Source organism: Dendropsophus ebraccatus, chromosome 8 (genome assembly GCF_027789765.1).
Source record: "Dendropsophus ebraccatus isolate aDenEbr1 chromosome 8, aDenEbr1.pat, whole genome shotgun sequence".
In the NCBI taxonomy this organism is placed as follows: Eukaryota; Metazoa; Chordata; class Amphibia; order Anura; family Hylidae; genus Dendropsophus; species Dendropsophus ebraccatus.
In genome coordinates this window covers 11,554,053-11,576,481 of record NC_091461.1, presented here as the reverse complement: position 1 = coordinate 11,576,481, position 22,429 = coordinate 11,554,053, and the positions used below count along the sequence as shown (strand labels likewise).

Below are 22,429 nucleotides of genomic sequence, written 5' to 3'. Positions count from 1 at the left end.
GGGTGTCATCAGATATCCCACATGTCCAATTACACCAAGTATAAAGACCTCCGCCACCGGGAGCCGCCGCCACGCTGCTCGCCAATTAGACGCCGGCTCGGTGCACCTACCTCCAAAGAGAGCTCTCGGTGATGCTTCCCAGGTTGTAATCGTACAGCTTTGTCAGAATTAGGATCACCTGCAGGCGAGAGGGAGACAGAGAGAGAGAGAAAGACAATCTCAGTTTAGTCGGAAACAATTACTGTCTGGTAGAAGCAAAATGGAGCTGACCCTAGGGGAGTGTTAGCATTTGTTTTAATGGGCGCGTAATCCAAATGAACAGGATGGAGGACTTGTAAAGCTAACAGAGAGCGACTGGGATGTTTGCAGGCGCTAAGTAACAAGGAGAAGAGGCTCGGGCGACCGTCAATGGGGAGTCATTCCCAATCGAGGTGTCAGATATGGAGCCTGAATTATACAAAGGCACTAAAGGCTGCCAGCAAGAAGAACACAGGGGCATTATGGGAAGAGTATGCTAATTAGATGCAAATGAGTGGATTTCATAAAGAGCAAACAGTGATTTATACCGAGAGATGAGAAGTTACCGGGGAAGTGTATGGGCTCTGTATTAGATAAGGGGTCTGCACATAGAAGGTCATGTGACTGTTGGCTTGCAGGTCCTGTTAATGTTGAAAGACCTGAGAGGTCATGTGATCTCTGCAGGAACACAAACCATAGGGGTGAGTAAGGGTACAGAGAGAGAGGGGGGGTTCTGATGAGAGTATGGGGTCTGTATTAGCAAAAGGGGTCAGGTCTGAGGTCAGTATTTATGTAGACAGTCAGGTCTGCGTCTGAATTAAGGTCTGGAGTCAATACTTATAGGATCAGGTCTGGGGTCTGTATTTGGGGGGTCAGATCAGGGGTCTATATGTAGATGGCAAGTTTGAGGTCTGTATTTAGAGGATCAAATCTGGTATCTGTCTTTAGGGGGTCAAGTCTTGGCTCTGTATTTAGTTAGAAGGTCAGCTCTGGGGTCTGCATTTAGGGATTCAGCTCTGGGGTCTATATTTAGGGGGTCAGGTCTGTAGTCTGTATTTAGGAGCACATGTGTAGTATCTACATTTAAGGGGTCAAGTCTAGGGGTCTCAGTTTAGGGGGGCAGATCTAAGGGTCTACATTTAATATATCAGGTCTGAGGTCTGTATTCAGAGGGTTAGGTGTGGGGGTCTGTATTTTAGGGTTAGGGACAGATCTGGGGTCTTTATTTAAAGGGTCAATTCTGGAGTCTATAAGGGATCAGGTCTTGGCTCTGTATTTAGTTAGAAGGTCAGGTGTTCATTTATTGGATCAGGTCTGAGTCTGAACTAAGAGGGTTAGGTCTGAAGTTATTATATACAGTGCATAAGGTCTGGAGTATGTCTTTAGAAGGTCAGGTCTGAGGTCTGTTTTTAGAGGGTCAGTTCTGGGGTCTGTATATGGAGGGTCAGTTCTGGGGTCTGTATATGGAGGGTCAGTTCTGGGGTCTGTATATGGAGGGTCAGTTCTGGGGTCTGTATATGGAGGGTCAGTTCTGGGGTCTGTATATGGAGGGTCAGTTCTGGGGTCTGTATATGGAGGGTCAGTTCTGGGGTCTGTATTAAGAAGGTCGAGTCCTGAGTCTGTATTTAAAGGGTCATAGCTAAAAACTACATTTAGGGGGTCATGTCTGGGGTCTTTTTAGGAGGTCATATTAGGGGTCTGTATTTTATTGTATCTACAGCATACAATGCAGTCATCATGGTGGTCTGGGCCAGATGAAGGAGACAAGGAAAGTGATATGCAAAACCATTTCTATAATATTTACTGTATGTAGAAAAAACAAACAACAATAACGAGAAACAATGTAACAAAGTTCATTTCCGTCAGTTTATGGAGAATAGCGAGTTACAGGGAGGGATCGGGTTGTCAGTCTGACTCTTCAGCAGTCCATGTCTATGGTGATAATACAGAGAAGCCAGACTGTTATAATAGATAATAACACGTGTTAACATCTCAATGAATCCTCTGCCTATTCCTCCGGAGAATCCAACGTCCTCCGCAGAACGGCCGCCTCAGCCTATTGTCTGTATTTGCTCTCCCCTCCGCTCACAAGGACCCTGCTGACATTACACAAGATCGGTATCGAGAAGCTTTTGTTCCATCCGCTCTCCGGCCTCTTTAATGGAGTGAAATACTTTAAGCGAAGGAAATTTCCCTCTAAACTCTCGGTAGCGCCGGCCCGGTGAATGCCGCCATGATTAGCGGCGGTGACACTGATTTTCCTGCATTGAACATTCAGGTGAAGTGAATGAGAAGAACGTCCCATTGTGACGGCTTTCAGGGACATTGTTGAGATTTTACACAGTAAAAGAATCTAATTCTCTATTGTGCGGAGGAGACATCTTCCCCATCCGCGCCAATTACTGGTTGTCTGCCAGAATGCGGCATTGTCGTATAGTGATCAGATACAGTATTACCTGGATTGTCACCTTTATAATACCGCAAATCACTCGCTAGAACACAATAATTCCCCAGAACACGGCCCGATGCAAGGTTACCCGAGCTCACTATCCGCACTAAACCCTTAAAGGGATTTTATCGCCTAGATTTTCTTCTACTGATCAAATTTTAAGGCGTACTCCGGCTAAATTATTATTTCTTCCAAATTGACTGGTATCAGAAATTTATATAGATTTGTAAATTAATTCAGTTTTTTTTTTAATTGTACTTATCAGCTGCTGGATGTCCTGCAGGAAGTGGTGTATTCTTTCTAGTCTGACACATTGCTCTCTGCTGCCACCTTTGTCCATGTTAGGAACTGTCCAGAGCAGTAGTGGTTTTCTATGGGGATTTGCTTATGCCCTATGGACAGAGGTGGCAGCAGAGAGCACTGTGTCACTGAGCAAAAGACGAGGATTTGAAGAGGAAAGATTTCTGCTTGAAATTCCTCTTCTATTCTGCTCTGGCAGAATAGAAGCACAATTTGAGCAGAATTCAAGCGAAATGCAAGCGGAATTTCAAGCAGAATTCAAGCCCCATTGACTTTTATAGGATTCCTCTAGGGCAGGGATCGGCAGCGGAATTCCACAAGAATGGAATCCCGCAATGCTCAGTGTCCTGCTTTGAGTGAGTGAGAGGGTGCGCGCTCCTCCGCTACTGCCGCCACTCTCCGCTCACGTAAGTGACCTGTCATTTCTGTGAATTGAGAGCGGCGGCAGTGGAGGAGAGCGTGCCCTCTTATTCACTCAAAGCAGGACACTCAGCACGGCGGGATTCCTCGGCAGAGAGCTCCGCCACGGAATTCCGCAGTTCTTGCTCAGTGTGAACGGGGCCCTTTGAAAACAATGGAAAAGTTTTACAATTTAAACGGGCGGAATTCCACGCGGACAGGCAGTTTTCTCAGTGTGCATGAGCCCTGAGACTGGAAAGAATACACCACTTACTGCAGGACATACAGCAGCTGATAAGTACACTTTTTTTTTCTTTTTTAAATAAAAGTAATTGACAAATCTGTATAACTTTCTGACACCAGTTGATTTGAAGTTAATAATAATAATAATAATAATAATAATTCTCCGCCATATCCATTTAAGGTGGATCCTAATATATACGTAAGACGGAGGCAGTGACAGATGACAAGCAGTGGCATCTGTCATCCATAGACTAATTTTGGATCTGCTTAATGCAGAAGCTTCTTCATGACATTTCTGGTAAATGGATGGCATTATAGGCATCTGCTTCACAGATTTGTCACCCATAGGTATCCATTTATAAGATACATCACCAGAAGTCACTGAAAAGCTCATGAAGAATCGGTGTAATGGACTCCAGCGAGATACGCCGCACGTGAGCCCCATTGTAAAAAACTATTACCTTACATATTTTCTTATTATTTATTCGCCAGCTAGTGAATAGACCCCTACGGACACGGCATTTACATCAGGAGCTCTTCAGGCACACTCGCTAACATGATGAGAACACAGCCTTAAAGCCAAAATGCCACATTTATAATATACACAATGCAGTGATTACTGGGCTACAGGCATAACAAGCTGATGACAGATCTGTCACTTGCTTATTACCCCTTATTCTTTACTGCACACAATAATGAGATGTATGGTAATACCATGTATGTGCTTAACATTGTCAGAGAGGAATTTAAAGGGGTTATCCATGACTAGAAAAACACAGCTACTTTCTTGCAGAAACAGCGCCACCCCTAATTGTGTGTGGTATTACAATTTAATTCACTTTAATGGAACTGAGCTGAAATATCACACTCCAACTCAGGAGAGGTGCTGTTTTTTCGAAAAAGCAGACACACTGGACAACCCCTTTACCATAATGTGGTTATTGTGCTCAATCTGGTAACAGCAGAGAGCACTGTGTCAGACTGGAAAGAATACACCACTTCATGCAGGACATACAGCAGCTGATAAGTACTGGAAGATTGGAGATTGTTTAAATAGAAGTACATTCCAATTCTCTAAAATTTAAATATAACTGACATGAGTTCCAAGTTACTCTGTGGAATGATAACACTAGTTAATTATTACGTCTATATTAATTGTGTAATATACAAAAAAAGTTACTGTAATGTGTCACTGTGGTCTACACAGTACATATTAACATACCTGGCACTTGCTCATTACCCTTCCTATCTGCACTAATAAAACGCTACTCACAAGAGTACAATGGTAACATGTCATAGATCATAGCTAGTTATAGAATAGGATATTTACCAAGTAGTAAGTTATATAATCTGATATCACATATCTGTCACTTGCTAATTACCCTTCCTATCTGCACTGATTAAACACTCCAGGCATAATCTGATATCACATATCTGTCACTTGCTCATTACCCTTCCTATCTACACTGATTAAACACAGTACTTCCATACATCCTAGCTAGATATAGGATAGGTTATTTACCATGTAGTTACAGATACATAATCTAATATCACATATTTGTCACCTGCTCATTGACAATTCTTATCACCAAAAAGAAAGTACAAGACTAACATAACATATAGCAATTATACTTGGGTCCTGGTGTCTGAGGTGGTCCAAAGACCCCTTAAAATTTAAGATCTTGGTATTATAAATTTCACATACAAGAGGGACCCTGTTACAGATTTGGCATTAGGGCAACAAAGCTTCAAGTTAAACTACAGCCATCTGATACTAGCTCCATATCCTTTTTCCCCTGATGAAACTAGACAGAAGGACACTAAAAAAAACACGCTGGTGCAATTGTGTGATATTTTTTCCTCCAGATCACATCCCACCTGTGTGTAAAATTGGCTTACCTGACCAAACATATAACAGTCTGATTACACAACTTATATACGGTATTATATTATCCTATTCATACATAGAATGTACACAGCAGTCAGCGTGTCGCCTCTCTCCTCCGTTTACTTTTGCTCGCTATAAGTTGATGATATTTATTATCTATGTGATATTTCGGATGAGCGCTGAAACGCTGCCAGTGAAATCAGACAGCTTGATCTATGTCTTGTGTACTCAGGATCTCCGCAACGTGGCAGGGGTGCCAGGAATAAATAATGAATTGATTCTCACGCCAACTTCCCTCCCTTTTTTTTTGCTTTTATCATTCTACAAAGTAGAATTCTGATCTCTCTGTATAAGAGCAGTCATGTGATTTTTTTACCGAGATGCGGGTCACCCCTCCCTCACCTATTTGGAGACTGATTTAGCGGCATTTACTGATGATAATTATACGTTGTATTATAAGTATGATAACTTCTCACAATGCTGGGCACTATGTGCTGGGGACATATAGCAGTGTTCCTTCTGTGCCTCCTGTGTGTGTGGGAGGGGGCGGGGGGCGGCGGTTGTAGTTTATTATCATAATTAAAGTAAAAAATAATTGTATGTTTTGTTATTGCCTTGTACATATATTGTATATGTGATATATAGATGTATAGAATACTGGCATTTAGGATGGTGGGCTATACACTGTCCCTGAAAAGGGTAAATACATCAGGAAGCAGGTGCCAATATGTAGAGTGCCAGATCAGGCATGTCCATCATAGAAGTGCTGATGGGTTGGAGGACAGATCAGGCATGTCCATCATAGAAGTGCTGATGGGTTGGAGGACAGATCAGGCATGTCCATCATAGAAGTGCTGATGGGTTGGAGGACAGATCAGGCATGTCCACCATAGAAGTGCTGATGGGTTGGAGGACAGATCAGGCATGTCCACCATAGAAGTGCTGATGGGTTGGAGGCCAGATCAGGCATGTCCACCATAGAAGTGCTGATGGGTTGGAGGACAGATCAGGCATGTCCACCATAGAAGTGCTGATGGGTTGGAGGACAGATCAGGCATGTCCACCATAGAAGTGCTGATGGGTTGGAGGACAGATCAGGCATGTCCACCATAGAAGTGCTGATGGGTTGGAGGACAGATCAGGCATGTCCACCATAGAAGTGCTAATGGGTTGGAGGACAGATCAGGCATGTCCACCATAGAAGTGCTGATGGGTTGGAGGACAGATCAGGCATGTCCACCATAGAAGTGCTGATGGGTTGGAGGACAGATCAGGCATGTCCACCATAGAAGTGCTGATGGGTTGGAGGACAGATCAGGCATGTCCACCATAGAAGTGCTGATGGGTTGGAGGACAGATCAGGCATGTCCATCATAGAAGTGCTGATGGATTGGAGGACAGATCAGGCATGTCCACCATAGAAGTGCTGATGGGTTGGAGGACAGATCAGGCATGTCCATCATAGAAGTGCTGATGGGTTGGAGGACAGATCAGGCATGTCCACCATAGAAGTGCTGATGGGTTGGAGGACAGATCAGGCATGTCCATCATAGAAGTGCTGATGGGTTGGAGGACAGATCAGGCATGTCCACCATAGAAGTGCTGATGGGTTGGAGGACAGATCAGGCATGTCCACCATAGAAGTGCTGATGGGTTGGAGGACAGATCAGGCATGCCTATCATCATAGAAGTGCTGATGGGTTGGAGGACAGATCAGGCATGTCCATCATAGAAGTGCTGATGGGTTGGAGGACAGATCAGGCATGTCCACCATAGAAGTGCTGATGGGTTGGAGGCCAGAGTAGGGATGTTCTTCATAGGAGTGGTGAGATAAGCCTGGAAGGACTGGTGACCTGTGGACAGTGGAGGGATGGCTATCCTGTGGGCTGGTACATGGTCTTCAAATGTAACAGAGTGGAGTGAGCAGTATGTAGTGTGTGTGGTCAGTGTTACACTATCAGAGGTCTTTGTGGGGTCCAGTAGCACTGACCTGTCTGGCCTTAAAGGGGTTTTCTAGGGATGACTACTTATCAGGGATCCATAGCTCTGCTCATAGTCGCTCCTCATGTATTATACTGTAGGCTGGATATACAGATTCTGACATCCATGAAATACCGAACCGCCACAGAGCGATATAACAACTGCACTACTAATAGCAAAGTCCTATGTCAGGATCAGCAGGCTGCAATACCCCAAACTATATTTAAAGCTGTAGAGGCTGCTGAATACAAAAGACACAATCAGCAATAATATCTATCTATCTATCTATCTATCTATCTATCTATCTATCTATCTATCTATCTATCTATCTCCTATCTATCTATCTCCTATCTATCTATCTATCTATCTATCTATCTATCTATCTATCTATTTGTCTATCTATCTCCTATCTATCTATCTATCTATCTATCTATCTATCTATCTATCTATTTCCTATCTCCTATCTATCTATCTATCTATCTATCTATCTATCTATCTATCTATCTATCTATCTATCTATCTCCTATCTATCTATCTATCTATCTATCTATCTATCTATTTGTCTATCTATCTCCTATCTATCTATCTATCTATCTATCTATCTATCTATCTATTTCCTATCTCCTATCTATCTATCTATCTATCTATCTATCTATCTATCTATCTATCTCCTATCTATCTATCTATCTATCTATCTATCTATCTATCTATCTATCTATCTATCTCCTATCTATCTATCTATCTATCTATCTATCTATCTATCTATCTATCTATCTATCTATCTCCTATCTATCTATCTATCTATCTATCTCCTATCTATCTATCTATCTATCTCCTATCTATCTACAGTATATTACTGGCTGTGTGTTTGCACATTGTGCAGCAGGTCAGGCACTATCCTGGCTGGCATGTTGGCAGTGATGCTGTGACTAGGAAACAGAATGTTTTATTCCCCGGAGATCAGTAACAAGCTGCTGCTGAGCTGTCAGATCTGCTGATCATGATGTTTCATGTAAACTCCATACTGTCAGGTTATTATCAGGCTCTGGTGTGAAATGGGTCTAGATCTGATCAACTTATCTTATGTATACATCCGGTATCTATCTGTAAAAGAGAGAATGCTAACTTTTATATCTTACAATGACTAATGATGATAATAATAATAATAATAATAATAATAATAATAATAAATGTTATATCATAATGTAATAATAATAAATGTTATATCATAATGTTCTATCTATCTATCTATCTATCTCCTATCTATCTATCTATCTATCTATCTATCTATCTATCTATCTATCTATCTATCTATCTAATGTTGTGCCTGCGATGACAATGATGATGACAATGATGATGATGATGATGATGGTAATGTATACTCCTGCAGCCTCTCAGGACGCGGTTATTTTGCGGCTGTCACTTTCTGGCACTATATAAAGTCAGTGATTTGCTTGCAGGCTGATGGTAATTCTGCGGTGTGCGGTGGCATCAGCTCATGGCAGCGACACCTCCGATCTATCATCTCATCCCTGAGCATTGAGTATCGGCTGTGACGCCCGGGCACATGGTGCCAGCCTCATGCCAGACACAGCCCATTAGCAGCTTTCCTTTATTGTCCTGGCACGGCTGCAGGATCAGCTCCATGCTGATCCCGGCTCCACACACTGAGCTGTGATGGGGAATAATTTCTATCAAAGATGGATCCTGGAGCTAAGTTATAGGATCCTTGGGGTCCAGGGGGCTCTGCAAGGATCCAGAGGACTGAGAGAGTGCTGTACAGCGCTGTGGAATATGTTGGTGCTATATAAATACAGGAATTATTATTAGATGAATTATAGATACAGGGGCCAAGCAGACAGTATCACACATGATAAGCTTAGATACAACTGCACAGAATACAGTATAACCCATGATAAGCTTAGATACAATGGCTCATTACACAGTATCACACAGGATAAGTCTAGATACAATGTCACCACAGATAATAGGCTTAGATACAGTGGCCCAGCTTACGGTGAGTGATACGTGTGCTGTATACAATGGGGTTGGATACGTCCTCCCCTGCAGACCCCCATTCCTTTCCTGTGACCATGTAGATTCATAGATTAACATGGGACGAATCATTTATATTTGTATTGTTTAAGCAAATGGCTGTCATGAAGGCGAGACGCGCAGCGCCATAAATCACGCCATAGCGGCTGTCGCCGGCCACAGACAGCAACTGACAGGATTATTGAATTGTGTGCACGACCACCAAGCCAGTATAATGGAGATAAGAGGCAGCTGCGTCAGCACATGGGATCCATAGAGAGAATGGGGGGAATCACACAGGACTCCAGACCGATACATTGTAACAAACAGCAACACCCAGGCTGATACACTGTAACAAACAGGGACCCCAGACTGATACATTGTAACAAACAGCAACATCCAGGCTGATACACTGTAACAAACAGGGACCCCAGACTGATACATTGTAACAAACAGGGACCCCAGACTGATACACTGTAACAAACAGGGACCCCAGACTGATACACTGTAACAAACAGGGACCCCAGACTGATACACTGTAACAAACAGGGACCCTAGACTGATACACTGTAACAAACAGGGACCTCAGGCTGATGCATTGTAACAAACTGGGACCCCAGACTGATACATTGTAACAAACAGGGACCCTAGACTGATAGACTGTAACAAACAGGGACCTCAGGCTGATGCATTGTAACAAACAGGGACCCCAGACTGATACACTGTAACAAACAGGGACCCCAGACTGATACACTGTAACAAACAGGGACCCCCCAGGCAACTGCCCCAGACTGATACATTGTAACAAACAGGGACCTCAGGCTGATGCATTGTAACAAACAGGGACCCCAGACTGATAGACTGTAACAAACAGGGACACCACCACCACCACCCCCGCTGATACATTGTGACAAACAGGGACCCCAGACTGATACAGGGACAACCCCCCTCGCTGATACATTGTAACAAACAGGGACCCCAGACTGATACATTGTAACAAACAACAACCCCCAGACTGATACATTGTAACAAAGAGGGTTCCAGACTGATACGTTGTAACAAACAGGACTCCAGACCGATACATTGTAACAAAGTAACAAACAGCAACACAGGTCTTAAGAATAGAGTTTAATTAAAACCATCCAGTATTGGTGCTATTGGTTGTAGAACTGTGCAACCTATGTGGCTGCCTAGTACACATCTTCCCTTCACAGGGGGCGCCATTGCTGACAAAACAAAGACAACCCAATGCACATTATACTATTGTCCCCCTGATCACGGGGTTCCAGCGTTGAAGCCCACCAATCAGCTAGTCCTATGAATAGAGGGGGAGACAACCCTGTGGGGATCCTGGGGGTGGGAAACTGCCTGTCAATCATCCCCATAGAGTGCGGTGACTGTCAGAAAGCCGCGACTAGGACTTCAGGTAAATCTTCCCACAACTCTAAGTGATACCAGGGACACAAACTTTAGGGCACAACTATTGAATTCTCTATAGAAGAGGCTGAGTATCAATTATATGGCTGAAGAGTTGCGGTATAAAGAGACAATGATGAGGCAGGGGGTGGTGGGTAGATAGAGTACACACATTAGGGACATTACAATGGTTGCCCTCCATTATCTTAAGATGGAAGGACGGAGCGGATGTAAATTTGATACCTAGAAAGAGACCCCTATAGACAGAGAGAGGTGGGTAGTAGGCACCTGTGGGCCTTTAGGAAGCAGATGATTGGGTAGGAATGATGAACCATAAGATACGCTCTACATCCCACTTTCTTTCTGCTATCCGCCTCATTGAAGCACTCATGGACTGTAACAATGGTAATCCAATCAACAGAGATCAATGGAGTCTATCTGATTGCCTCGCTCTCCTGTGGGTCCCCATCAACAAATGGGACCTTGTTTCCAAGTTTTGGAGAGGACAAACCCAATCCCATACAGTCCCCACAGTCCATTAGGATTTGTTTCCAAAGACATGAACCAGTTTTAGACAACAATACTGCATGGAATGAGATTAACTATCCAGAATTAGGATGATCTTTCCAATAACAGAGGTTATCCAAGAGCAGACATGGATGGTGGACACATATCCCTCCCACCTCAATTAATATCAGCTGGGGGCCTTTTAGGGATGGTCCGAACCTGGTTCGGACGGGGTTCGTACAAACCCGAACTCTCCGCAATGATTACCGCTGTCTGCCTGCTCCGTGCAGCGGGCGGATCCAGAGGGAGGAACGCCTGGAAAACTGGGATACAGCCATAGCCATAGGCTGTATCCCAGTTTTCCAGGCGGTCCTCCCGCTGGATCTGCCCGCTGCACGGAGCGGGCAGACAGCGGAAATCCAATGCCGAGCGTTCGGGTTCAGTCGAACCCGAACCTCGGCGGGTTCGGACCATCCCTAGCTATGGTTATGGTGGGGTCGGCTGAGGTGCATATGCAGCCTAGGAGCGGCGGAGGTAAGAACCACATGAAGATGGTAGAGCCGACCAGGGTGGGAGCACAGGGACTGATCATCGGAACCTCACTAACCTACAGCTACTTGGTGAAGAAAGACGACATACAAATGGTGAGATCCGGTAAAACCTATAAATTCCATTCCGCCAAAACTTATCCATTGTTTAGAGAAGAGCGAATTCTGAAATTTATTTGGTCAAATCTGCCATCAGATCTCATTCAGAGAAAACTGGGGCGCAAATTGCCCGAAAAAGTCGCGTATAACGTAATGGGGTCTACTAGAACTGTACCCGATGGTATAGAAGCTCCTCACCACCAAGACAGGTCCGGCCGCACTTTACATTGTCTGCAATGGTTAAGTGGGATGCGAAATTAAGAAATTAAGTTCGTGCAGTACCAGCCGGGGTGAACTTCACAGGCAGCGGCAATTCTGTGATAGGGCCGTGTCACAGAACGGCCGCTGTCTTAATATGTACTTTAAAGAAGCACCATCGCAATTTTATTTTATTTTTTAAAGAAATCAAAATCTCCCTTCCTGTCAAACTGCCTCCATGCTCCATCCGTGCTGATATTTGATCTTTTCTCTGTACAAAAAAAAAAAAAAGAGACCAAACACAGGATGTCCCAGTGCTTTGCACACTCCCAGACATGACTTGGTATTGATTGACAGCCATTCCTGAGTGCACATGGAGCAGGTCTACATCTGCTGCACGTCCACACTGAGTAGCAGAGAATCCTGGGGGTGCTTGTATTGTACGGTCAGCTCTCCTGTCACACAGCACCAAAACCTCTGTAACCACACAGTGACATTATAGTGACTTAATTGTTGCATAACAAAGAGCATTGTCTCCTGGTAAGCTGCAGAGCTTATAACAGAATTACCAAAAGTTAAGATTATAATTAGCCTATGTTATTGCCCTCAGTAGATATACAACCTGCATGATGAACTGGTGGCTTCCCTTGTGTGAGTGCACAGAGGACGGGGACTTTCTGTGTTTAGTTTCTTTTATTGAACAGAGAAAAGACCAAATTACACATAGAAAACTAAAATATATGAAAAAAAGGAAACTGCTCGCGATCACAACCCCTGTTGACTTCTTCCTATTTTTCACGACAAAGCAACTGGGGCCAAAACCCATTCAGGAAATTGTATTTTTCATCAATAAAACACGAAAAAACAATAAGATCTGAGGCAGACGGCCTACTTCTTGACAGTTTCCCATGAAAATAATATTGTATATTGTGCAGAAAAATCAATAAATAAAACAAATATTCAATAGTGATATCATGCAGACATGGTATGGAGATGTACTGGTGCTATCTACTGCATGAGGCTATGGTGCTATGTGTCACAGATAGATGGACACTACAGGCCGTCCTTCTCATTTTCTACATTTCCCGTCTTTCAGGAAAATTCCTATTTTGCTTTCTGCGAGAGAACTGACAGGGTTAAGGAGCCAATATACGAGAGCGAGAGTTTGTGTCTGTGTCAGAGCGATGGTTGATGTGGGTTTAAATTTGATGTTTTCAAAACCAGCGGAAGAGAGAAGCAGAGAAGGAGCAAGACTGTGATCAGGAAACATCCAAGGTACGTGCTCAGAGCGCTCAACCACCTCCCTGCTAAGTGAAGCAAGAAGAATCCCACAGAAGGAGAAACACAGCAAATGAGAGATGTCAAATCCACCGCAGCCCACAGACAACACACAGGAAATAGTCTACATCTAATTACTGCACATAATTACTACATCTCATTAACATCTACGGCTGCTGGTATACATGTAATGTAAGGAGAGATCCCAGCAACTGGTGATAGAAGCATGCCCTAATAATCAACAGAATCATATCTACCGCAATTCTGCCTCTATGTGCAAAAATTACTGCTACAAAACCAAAGAGTATAACTTCTATAATACTGCCCTCTATGTACAAGGATCAAACTACTATAATACTGCTCCTATACACAAGTATATAACTACTATAATACTGCCTCCTATATACAGGAATATAACTACTATAATACTGCTCCTATATACAAGTATATAACTACTATAGTACTGCTCCTATATACAGGAATATAACTACTATAATACTGCTCCTATATACAAAAATATAACTACTATATTACTGCTCCTATATACAAGAATATAACTACTATAATACTGCCCCTATATACAGGAATATAACTACTATAATACTGCTCCTATATACAAGAATATAACTACTATAATACTGCTCCTAGATACAGGATTATAACTACTATAATACTACTCCCTATATACAAGAATATAACTACTATAAAACTGCTCCTATATACAAGAATATAACTACTATAATACTGCTCCTATATTCAAGAATATAACTACTATAATACAGCTCCTATATACAAGAATATAACTACTATAATACTGCTCCTAAATACAGGAATATAACTACCATAATCATGCTCCCTATATACAAGAGTATATACTGATATACTGCCCCTATATACAGGAATATATCTATACTATATAATAGGTATTTGGTCTCTAGCGGTAGTTATTTATAACCCTCCCCCGTTCCTCTCGCTGTGACTGTATACATTGTCATCTATAGATTCTGTAAGTGGTGTTTTATTCCCGTCATCTGGTTGTGACGTTTCTGGATGACTGGAATTTTCCCGGTTGTCACAACACTCGAGTGTATTATTATCTTATTTATTTTGTTCCATTTATAAACGCCGCAATGCATTTTGGGATGTGGATGACGTATGGCGTTGTCTTTGCAGTCCTCATCCGATAATTGGGCTGTAGGTTTACGGTTTTACTGCACAACGTACAGATGAAAGTACTGAATACTCTCGGCTTACTGGGGCGAAATATTGTGTAAAATACAGTCCTGTTATATGGAACAAATGGCAGGGTCCCACCCTATGTATATCTCTATAATAGACAGCAATATCTGGGGACATTATTAGCACAACATCCTATGATTGGCTTTGCTATTTATATGTTCATTTTTTTTTTTATACCAAAATAGCGCCCCTCTATTCTGTAGGCTGAGCATGGTATTGCAGCTCAGTTCTGTTATCCTGTGAGGGATATTTAAAGGTTTGAATCCTCTTTAGAAAGGAGTTATGTTTTCTATCCTATATGATACCATTCTGCAGCTGCTGCAGAACCTCTTTTAGAAGCTTTATGGGGATTGGGATGAAACCCTTTCTAACAGAGATAGATTAGATCTGGGCTGAAAGTTCTCTATCTGCCGCTGAAGCCCTTATATCAATCTTAGGACAAGTGTTTACTGAGGAGATTTAATTGTTTTCCAGAATTAGCGCCTCCCTTGTCTGTGGCCTGTGCTGGGTACTGCAGCTCATCCAGTCTTAAGCATTAACCAGGCACAGAGCACTGACAAGGAGCTTAGAAGGTTAGAAAATCACAGAGCCTTTTCCTAGACAGTCCATTAAACATGCTCAGATTAGTTGTCATTCAGCTCGGGGGCGGGTAAACAGAAAGCTCCTCCCCCGAGTAAAGAGAACATTGAACCTGTGCTCTGTATTGAGGCATTATAGGAGGGAAATAAAAGAAATCTATGATCTATGAAATATCTTTACCATATAACTTATAATGTCCATTGATGATAATAAAAAGGTTTGGTGGAGTTACCTGTTAAAGGGGAACTCCAGCCAAAATAAATAAATACAATATTTTAAATCAACTGATGTCAGAATATTATATAGATTTGTAATTTACTTCTATTTAAAAATCTTCGGTCTTCCAGTACTTATCAGCTGCTGTATATCCCGAAGGAAGTGGTGTATTCTCTCCAGTCAGACACAGTGCTCTCTGCTGCCACCTCTGTCCATGTCAGGAACTGTCCAGAGCAGCAGCAAATCCCCATAGAATGTCCAATACAATAGATGTTTGGCAGCTCCTGACAGAAGTTTAGCTAACTCCAATCTAATGTTTTTGGCAAACTTAAAGTTAAAGGGGCTTCTGTGTACAACCCCATACACCTGATTTTATTATCTATTTAGTCAACCTTCCACATAAAGTCGCAGTTGTGTAGAGGGGATTTCTATAGAAGCCCTTATGGCTCTTAAAGGGATTTTCCTTAACTTTTTTTTAATTGATAGCCTATCTACTGAATAAGCCGTCAGTATCACATCAGTAACAGTGTCATACCTGGCACCCCCACTGATCAGCTGTTTCCTGTACAGTGGCCCCGCTGTGTTACTGCAGCTCAGCTACCATTGAAGTGAATGAGACCTGAGCTGCTGATGGGTAGGGATACTGAGCTAGTGTGGCCATAACTGAAAAAGTACCAGGAAAACTCTTTAAGGGTGCGTTCACACCTACAGGATCTGCAGCTGATTTTCTGCAGCAGATTTAATTTAAATAACTGAACACAGCATCAAATCTGCTGCAGATCCTGTAGGTGTGAACGCACCCTGAGGCTATGTTCACACTACGTATATGTGTGGCCGCATATTTTCCGCGGCCGGACATATACGTATGAAACTCCGGACGGGACTTTACGCAAGTTGCGTCCGGATACGTACTTACGCCCGTAGTGTACTTACGCTTCCTGAGCGCTCTTCGTAGCGATCTGACAGCGGTCTTTTACTTGGAAATCTTCGCCTAACCCCGGACACCCCACAGAACCTTTTGGATCGGCACAAAAAGCTTTCAAAATGAAGAAATCACCACTACGCACGGGACCGCATGTAACGCTACGGGCGTAAGTTACGGCATTTCCGTCCCGAAACAATGGTCTGGTTTATTTTTTACGGCGCCGCATACGATCCGGGCGTAAGTTCGTACGTAGTGTGAACTGTGCGGCCGTAGATCGTATACTTTACATTGTACGCAAACTACGTAAGTTTCCGGCTGCTTATTCACGGAACGCGCTACGGCCGGAAACTTACGTAGTGTGAACCCAGCCTAAGGGTGCGTTCACACTTACAGGATCCGCAGCAGATTTGATGGTGCAGATTTGATGCTGTGTTCAGTTATTCAAATGAAATCTGCTGCGTATCCGCAGCAGAAAATAAGCTGCGGATCCAGTAAGTGTGAACGTACCCTAAAAGGCGAGAAGCCAACCTGGTTTGGGTATATTGTAACTTAATTGGCTCCTCTCTGGGGGCCCCCCATCCCCCCTGTAAACCTACCGGGCCTCCTCTCCGCCATCAGTCGACGGCCAATTTGCAGTCTTTTATTCTTGTTTTCTTTGTGGGAATGAAATAACAGCTAGAGAACGGCAGCGGTGCAGGTCTATGGAGGATTGGCTGACATCCATCCACACTTGTTACAGAAGGCTCCGGCATCAGCCGCCGGTGACTGGGGACTAATTGGGGTAGAGAAAAGGTCATATTTTATGGTGTTTTTTCTCTATGTAGTAATTTGTAGGATTTGGATGTCGCTCGTTGTCAATAATTGAAAGCCGGAATCACAGCTGTTAGAAGCCTTCAGATTTCCTCTGCCTTTCACAGGAATTCGGGGTCCCTGGTGGCCGCTAACGCCTGGATCATTCCTCAATGACTGGTTGAACTTTGAAGGGAAAGGTTTCGTTTGTTTACAGCGCTGGGCTCAGGTGGTCATCCCATGTAATTCCATGACAAACGGGCCGGGATTTGTGTGCAAAATAGATCAGGTGGAATTTAATTATTTACTAGATATTTTTTTTTTCATTACTATTTATTTAGTTTTTCTTTTTTTTTTTCTTATTTAGTTATTTTTTTTTGTATTTTATTTTTATTTATTATCTCTTTTTTTGCATTATTGTTTTGCTACTTTAAATATCTGTTTTTTTGTTCTTTTTTATTTTTTTGTGCTTATTTTATGTTGATGGTTGGAGTTGAATTGCTCACTGAAGTGAATAAATACTGTTATCACATGATGCAGCAACGTAATGCAACTGCAATGTGTCAACATAGTCTAAGGGCCCTATTCCACCAGACGATTATCGTTTAGATTATCGTTAAATCGTTCGAATCTAAACGATAATCGTTCGGTTGAAATGCAGTTAACGATTAACGACCGAATGAGAAATCGTTGATCGCTTTATAAGACCTGGACCTACTTTTATCGTTGCTCGATTGCAAAACGTTCGTAAATCGTTCGCATTGAATAAGACGTCGTTCGGTCGTTCGCAGTAGATACGAACGCAATAGCAAAGGAAAAACGATTGCAAATATTATCATAAGTAACAATTATCGTTCCATGGAAATGAGTGAACGTTTTCAGGTCTTTCGCAATAGCGGTCGTTTGAGATCGATAATCGTTAATGATTACGCGAACGATAATCGTCCGGTTGAATAGGGCCCTAAGGGCCTGTTCACACTACAGATTCTGCACTGAAATTCCGCTTTAAACCCTTACCCGCGGACTCTGCGCCAAATCACGCCTGCTATCTCTTTCAATGGGAGGGCTTGTGTGCCTCCACCCTCCACACCTTTCCTCTTAAAGAACTGACAAAAATTCAACAAAAAAATTAGCTCAAATGCGCTTAGAACAGAGGCGCGTGAGTCCTCCCATAGAAAGAGATAGCAGGCGAGATTCGGCATGGAGTCCGCGGACTGGGGGTTCAGAGCATAATTTGGGCGCCAATTTCATAGTGTGAACAGACCCTAAGGCAGGGGTGGGGAAACTCCAGCCCTCCAGCTGTTGCAAAACTACAATTTCCATCATGCCTAGACAGCCAAAGCTTCGCTTTGGCTGTCCAGGCATGATGGGAATTGTAGTTTTGCAACAGCTGGAGGGCCTAAGGTTCCCCATTCCTGGTCTAAGGCCAGGACTTTTTTTTTGGCTGATGGCTATCTTTTTTCCATGCCTAAGTAACGATTGTTATTTGGGTGCAAAACGATGCCCGCAAAAAAAACAATGATCAAACGGCCAAAAAAGACGAGTGATCGAGGCCCAAAGGTGATCAATATTTGTAAAGCCCACAGAGCACTCACCATGTTGCCAAAGCCAGTTATAAACTGTATATTTTTTATGAATTTTCAGGAGGTCGTACACAAAAACACTACTGACAACATGAAACAATGCCCCCCTAAGTCTATAAACGTGATGGGTTATGCTGGTTTTATATATATATATATATATATATATATATATATATATATATATATATATATATATATATATACACATATATATATACACACACAGTGTACCTTGGTTTAAGAGTTTGGAGAAACTTGGTTTAAGAGCATTTTGGTTTAAGATCTCACAGTTTTTCAAAATTGTGACTTGGTGTAAGAGCATTGCTTTGGTTTAAGAGCTCCCTGTACTGGGTGGGAGGGGGAGTGGAGGAGGGGCATGGTCTGCATAGCGGGGTCTACAGCCCTGTACTCTGACCCAGGAAGTCTCCCTCACCTTCCAAATCATAGCAGATCCACTTCAGGCTGGGGCCTACATCAGGGGACAGGACTGTGGAGGTAATCTCTCCATAGCTGTAACCCCTCTCTCCCCGGACAGAGAGTGCTGCATGTATGTGCCCACATCTGTCCTGCTCATTCCTTCCTGCTCCCTGCAGTCTCTGTCAGCCCTTGTGTTTCCCATCTTCTCCATTACTGTACAGTCACTTATATCATCACAGATTCTGCTGTTTCTGAATGTTTATTGTATTTGTTTTACATGTTATTCAGAATAATAAATTATTATTTTTGGGGTGTGGAACCAATTGTCTGCATTTCTATAATTTCTTATGGGAAAATTTGCTTTGGTTTAAGAGTGGATTTGGATTACAAGCACGGTCCCGGAACGGATTATGCTCCTAATCCAAGGCACCACTGTACATATACACTACCGTTCAAAAGTTTGGGGGTCACATTGAAATGTCCTTATTTTTAAAGGAAAAGCACTGTACTGTACTTTTCAATGAAGATAACTTTACACAAATCCACTCTATACATTGCTAATGTGGTAAATGACTATTCTAGCTGCAAATGTCTGGTTTTTGGTGCAATATCTACATAGGTGTATAGAGGCCCATTTCCAGCAACTATCACTCCAGTCTTCTAATGGTACAATGTGTTTGCTCATTGGCTCAGAAGGCTAATTGATGATTAGAAAACCCTTGTGCAATCATGTTCACACATCTGAAAACAGTCTAGCTCGTTACAGAAGCTACAAAACTGACCTTCCTTTGAGCAGATTGTGTTTCTGGAGCATCACATTTGTGGGGTCAATTAAACGCTCAAAATGGCCAGAAAAAGAGAACTTTCATCTGAAACTCAACAGTCTATTCTTGTTCTTAGAAATGAAGGCTATTCCATGCGAGAAATTGCTAAGAAATTGAAGATTTCCTACAACGGTGTGTACTACTCCCTTCAGAGGACAGCACAAACAGGCTCTAACCAGAGTAGAAAAAGAAGTGGGAGGCCGCGTTGCACAACTAAGCAAGAAGATAAGCACATTAGAGTCTCTAGTTTGAGAAACAGACGCCTCACAGGTCCCCAACTGGCATCTTCATTAAATAGTTCCCGCAAAACACCAGTGTCACCATCTACAGTGAAGAGGCGGCTGCAGGATTTTGGCCTTCAGGGCAGAGTGGCAAAGAAAAAGCCATATCTGAGACTGGCCAATAAAAGAAAAAGATTAAGATGGGCAAAAGAACACAAACATTGGACAGAGGAAGACTGGAAAAAGTGTTGTGGACGGATGAATCCAAGTTTGAGGTGTTTGGATCACAAAGAAGAACGTTTGCGAGACGCAGAACAAATGAAAAGATGCTGGAAGAATGCCTGACGCCATCTGTTATACATGGTGGAGGTCATGTGATGGTCTGGGGTTGGTGCTGGTAAGGTGGGAGATTTGTACAGGGTAAAAGGGATTGTGAATAAGGAAGGCCATCACTCTGCACCGCCATGCCATACCCAGTGGACAGCGCTTGGTTGGAGCCAATTTCATCCTACAACAGGACAATGACCCTAAACAGCTCCAAATTGTGCAAGAACTATTTCCAGCAGAAGCAGCAGCTGGTACTCTATCATAGGTAATGGAGTGGCCAGTGCAGTCACCAGATCACCACCCCATTGTGGGAGCAGCTGGACCGTATGGTACGCCAGAAGTGCCCATCCAACCAATCCAACTTGTGGGAGCTGCTTCTAGAAGCGTGGGGGGCAATTTCTCCAGCTTACCCCAACAGATTAATAGCTAGAATGCCAAAGGTGTGCAATGCTGGAATTGCTGCAAAAGGAGGATTCTGGGACGGAAGCAAAGTGTGATGGAAGAACAATGTTATTTCACATACAAATCATTATTTCTAACCTTGTCAATGTCTTGTCTCTATTTTCTATTCATTTCACAACGTATGGTGGTGAAGAAGTGTGACTTTTCATGGAAAACACAAAATTCTTTGGGTGACCCCAAACTTTTGAACGGTAGTGTATATATATATATATATATATATATATATATATATATATATGTATATATATATATATATATATATATATATATATATATATATACACAGTATATGCCACCATTATGAGAGTTTGATTCTCGCCAAGGCTTCCCTGGAATCAGTTCCACCACACGTCTCAGGTCTCTGGGAGCTGAAGTGTATTCTAGTGATATAATAATAGTAATATCTCCCCTTAGAGGCTCCGCAATCAATAATACAACATTTCGCTGACAGTGATGAGATTACTGTGATTGACAGCTCGGAACCTGATGCTTCGGTCAGTAGTTTTATTTTTATTTGCCTCGAGCTCTTAGAGACTGACTTGACTCTCGGAATAAGAAGAGGGAAGAAGTTTATAGAGAACCAACTCAGTATATCGAGTGTCTGAACCTTCAGCTCCCTGTGTATCCAATCTAGGCGGCCACCATACATGGACCTTCCAGGATCCATAAGACGTTGTGTGGAGGACCTCAACCAGATCTCATCTCCCAGCAGTAATAGATCCTTTCCTGTTACGATATAGGGTGGAATTTATTAATGAGGGCTGGTGGGTTGGGTGGAAACAGCTGGTTTACCCTGATGGTTCGGGCAGCATTCACCCCTTAAGGACCCATGACATACCAATATGACAGAGGATCCTGGGGCTCTATGAGGATCGGCTGTAAGGTCCTCACCGTTAATAATGGGAAGTAGCAATTGCGCTGCCCAAACCCTTTAAATGTTGTCGATCATGGCATGTAAGGCTCAGTGACAGGAACTGAGCTCCTGTCACTGTCCAGTTGGGACCCCTGTAGTGTGACTGCCGGAGTCCCAATATTTTCTCTGACTTACCTCTGTGCTGGCAGATCAGTGATCTTCTCATAAAGTCTGCCCAAGGAAGACTCTATGAGAAGATCATAGATAACACTGATCAATGCTATGCAATGGTATAGCATTGACCAATGTAATGATTGCATGTGATGGTCCCCTAGGGGAACATTAGAAAGTGTAAAAAAAAAAATGTTGCTATTTTCTCAATTTACAAATAAAGCATGTAAAAATAAATAAACATATCATATATCGGAGGGTGCGTGATTGTCTGATCTATAAAGACAATAGAACAATACTATTCTATAAAGAAAAAATAACTATACTATTCCCGTACAATGAACGGCATAAATAATAGGAATAATAGAAAAATAGGAAAAAAGCGCCAGGATTGCAGATTTCTTGTCACATTATTCAGAAAAAAAGAATAAAAATATTGCGGGTCTGGAGCGTACGGTAAAAGCTG

The 22,429-nt window shown here is 42.7% G+C and overlaps 1 protein-coding gene across 5 annotated transcripts in view; it reads right to left on the bottom strand.

The window, feature by feature from the left end:
• Positions 1-22,429, bottom strand: part of LOC138799057 (VPS10 domain-containing receptor SorCS1-like) — a 473,569-nt gene that overhangs the window by 315,040 nt on the left and 136,100 nt on the right. For all 5 annotated transcript variants that reach the window (XM_069979808.1, XM_069979809.1, XM_069979810.1 and 2 more), the window contains exon 2: positions 111-178. In XM_069979808.1, the coding sequence (XP_069835909.1) occupies positions 111-178 (68 nt within the window). The remainder of the gene's footprint in view (positions 1-110; positions 179-22,429) is intronic.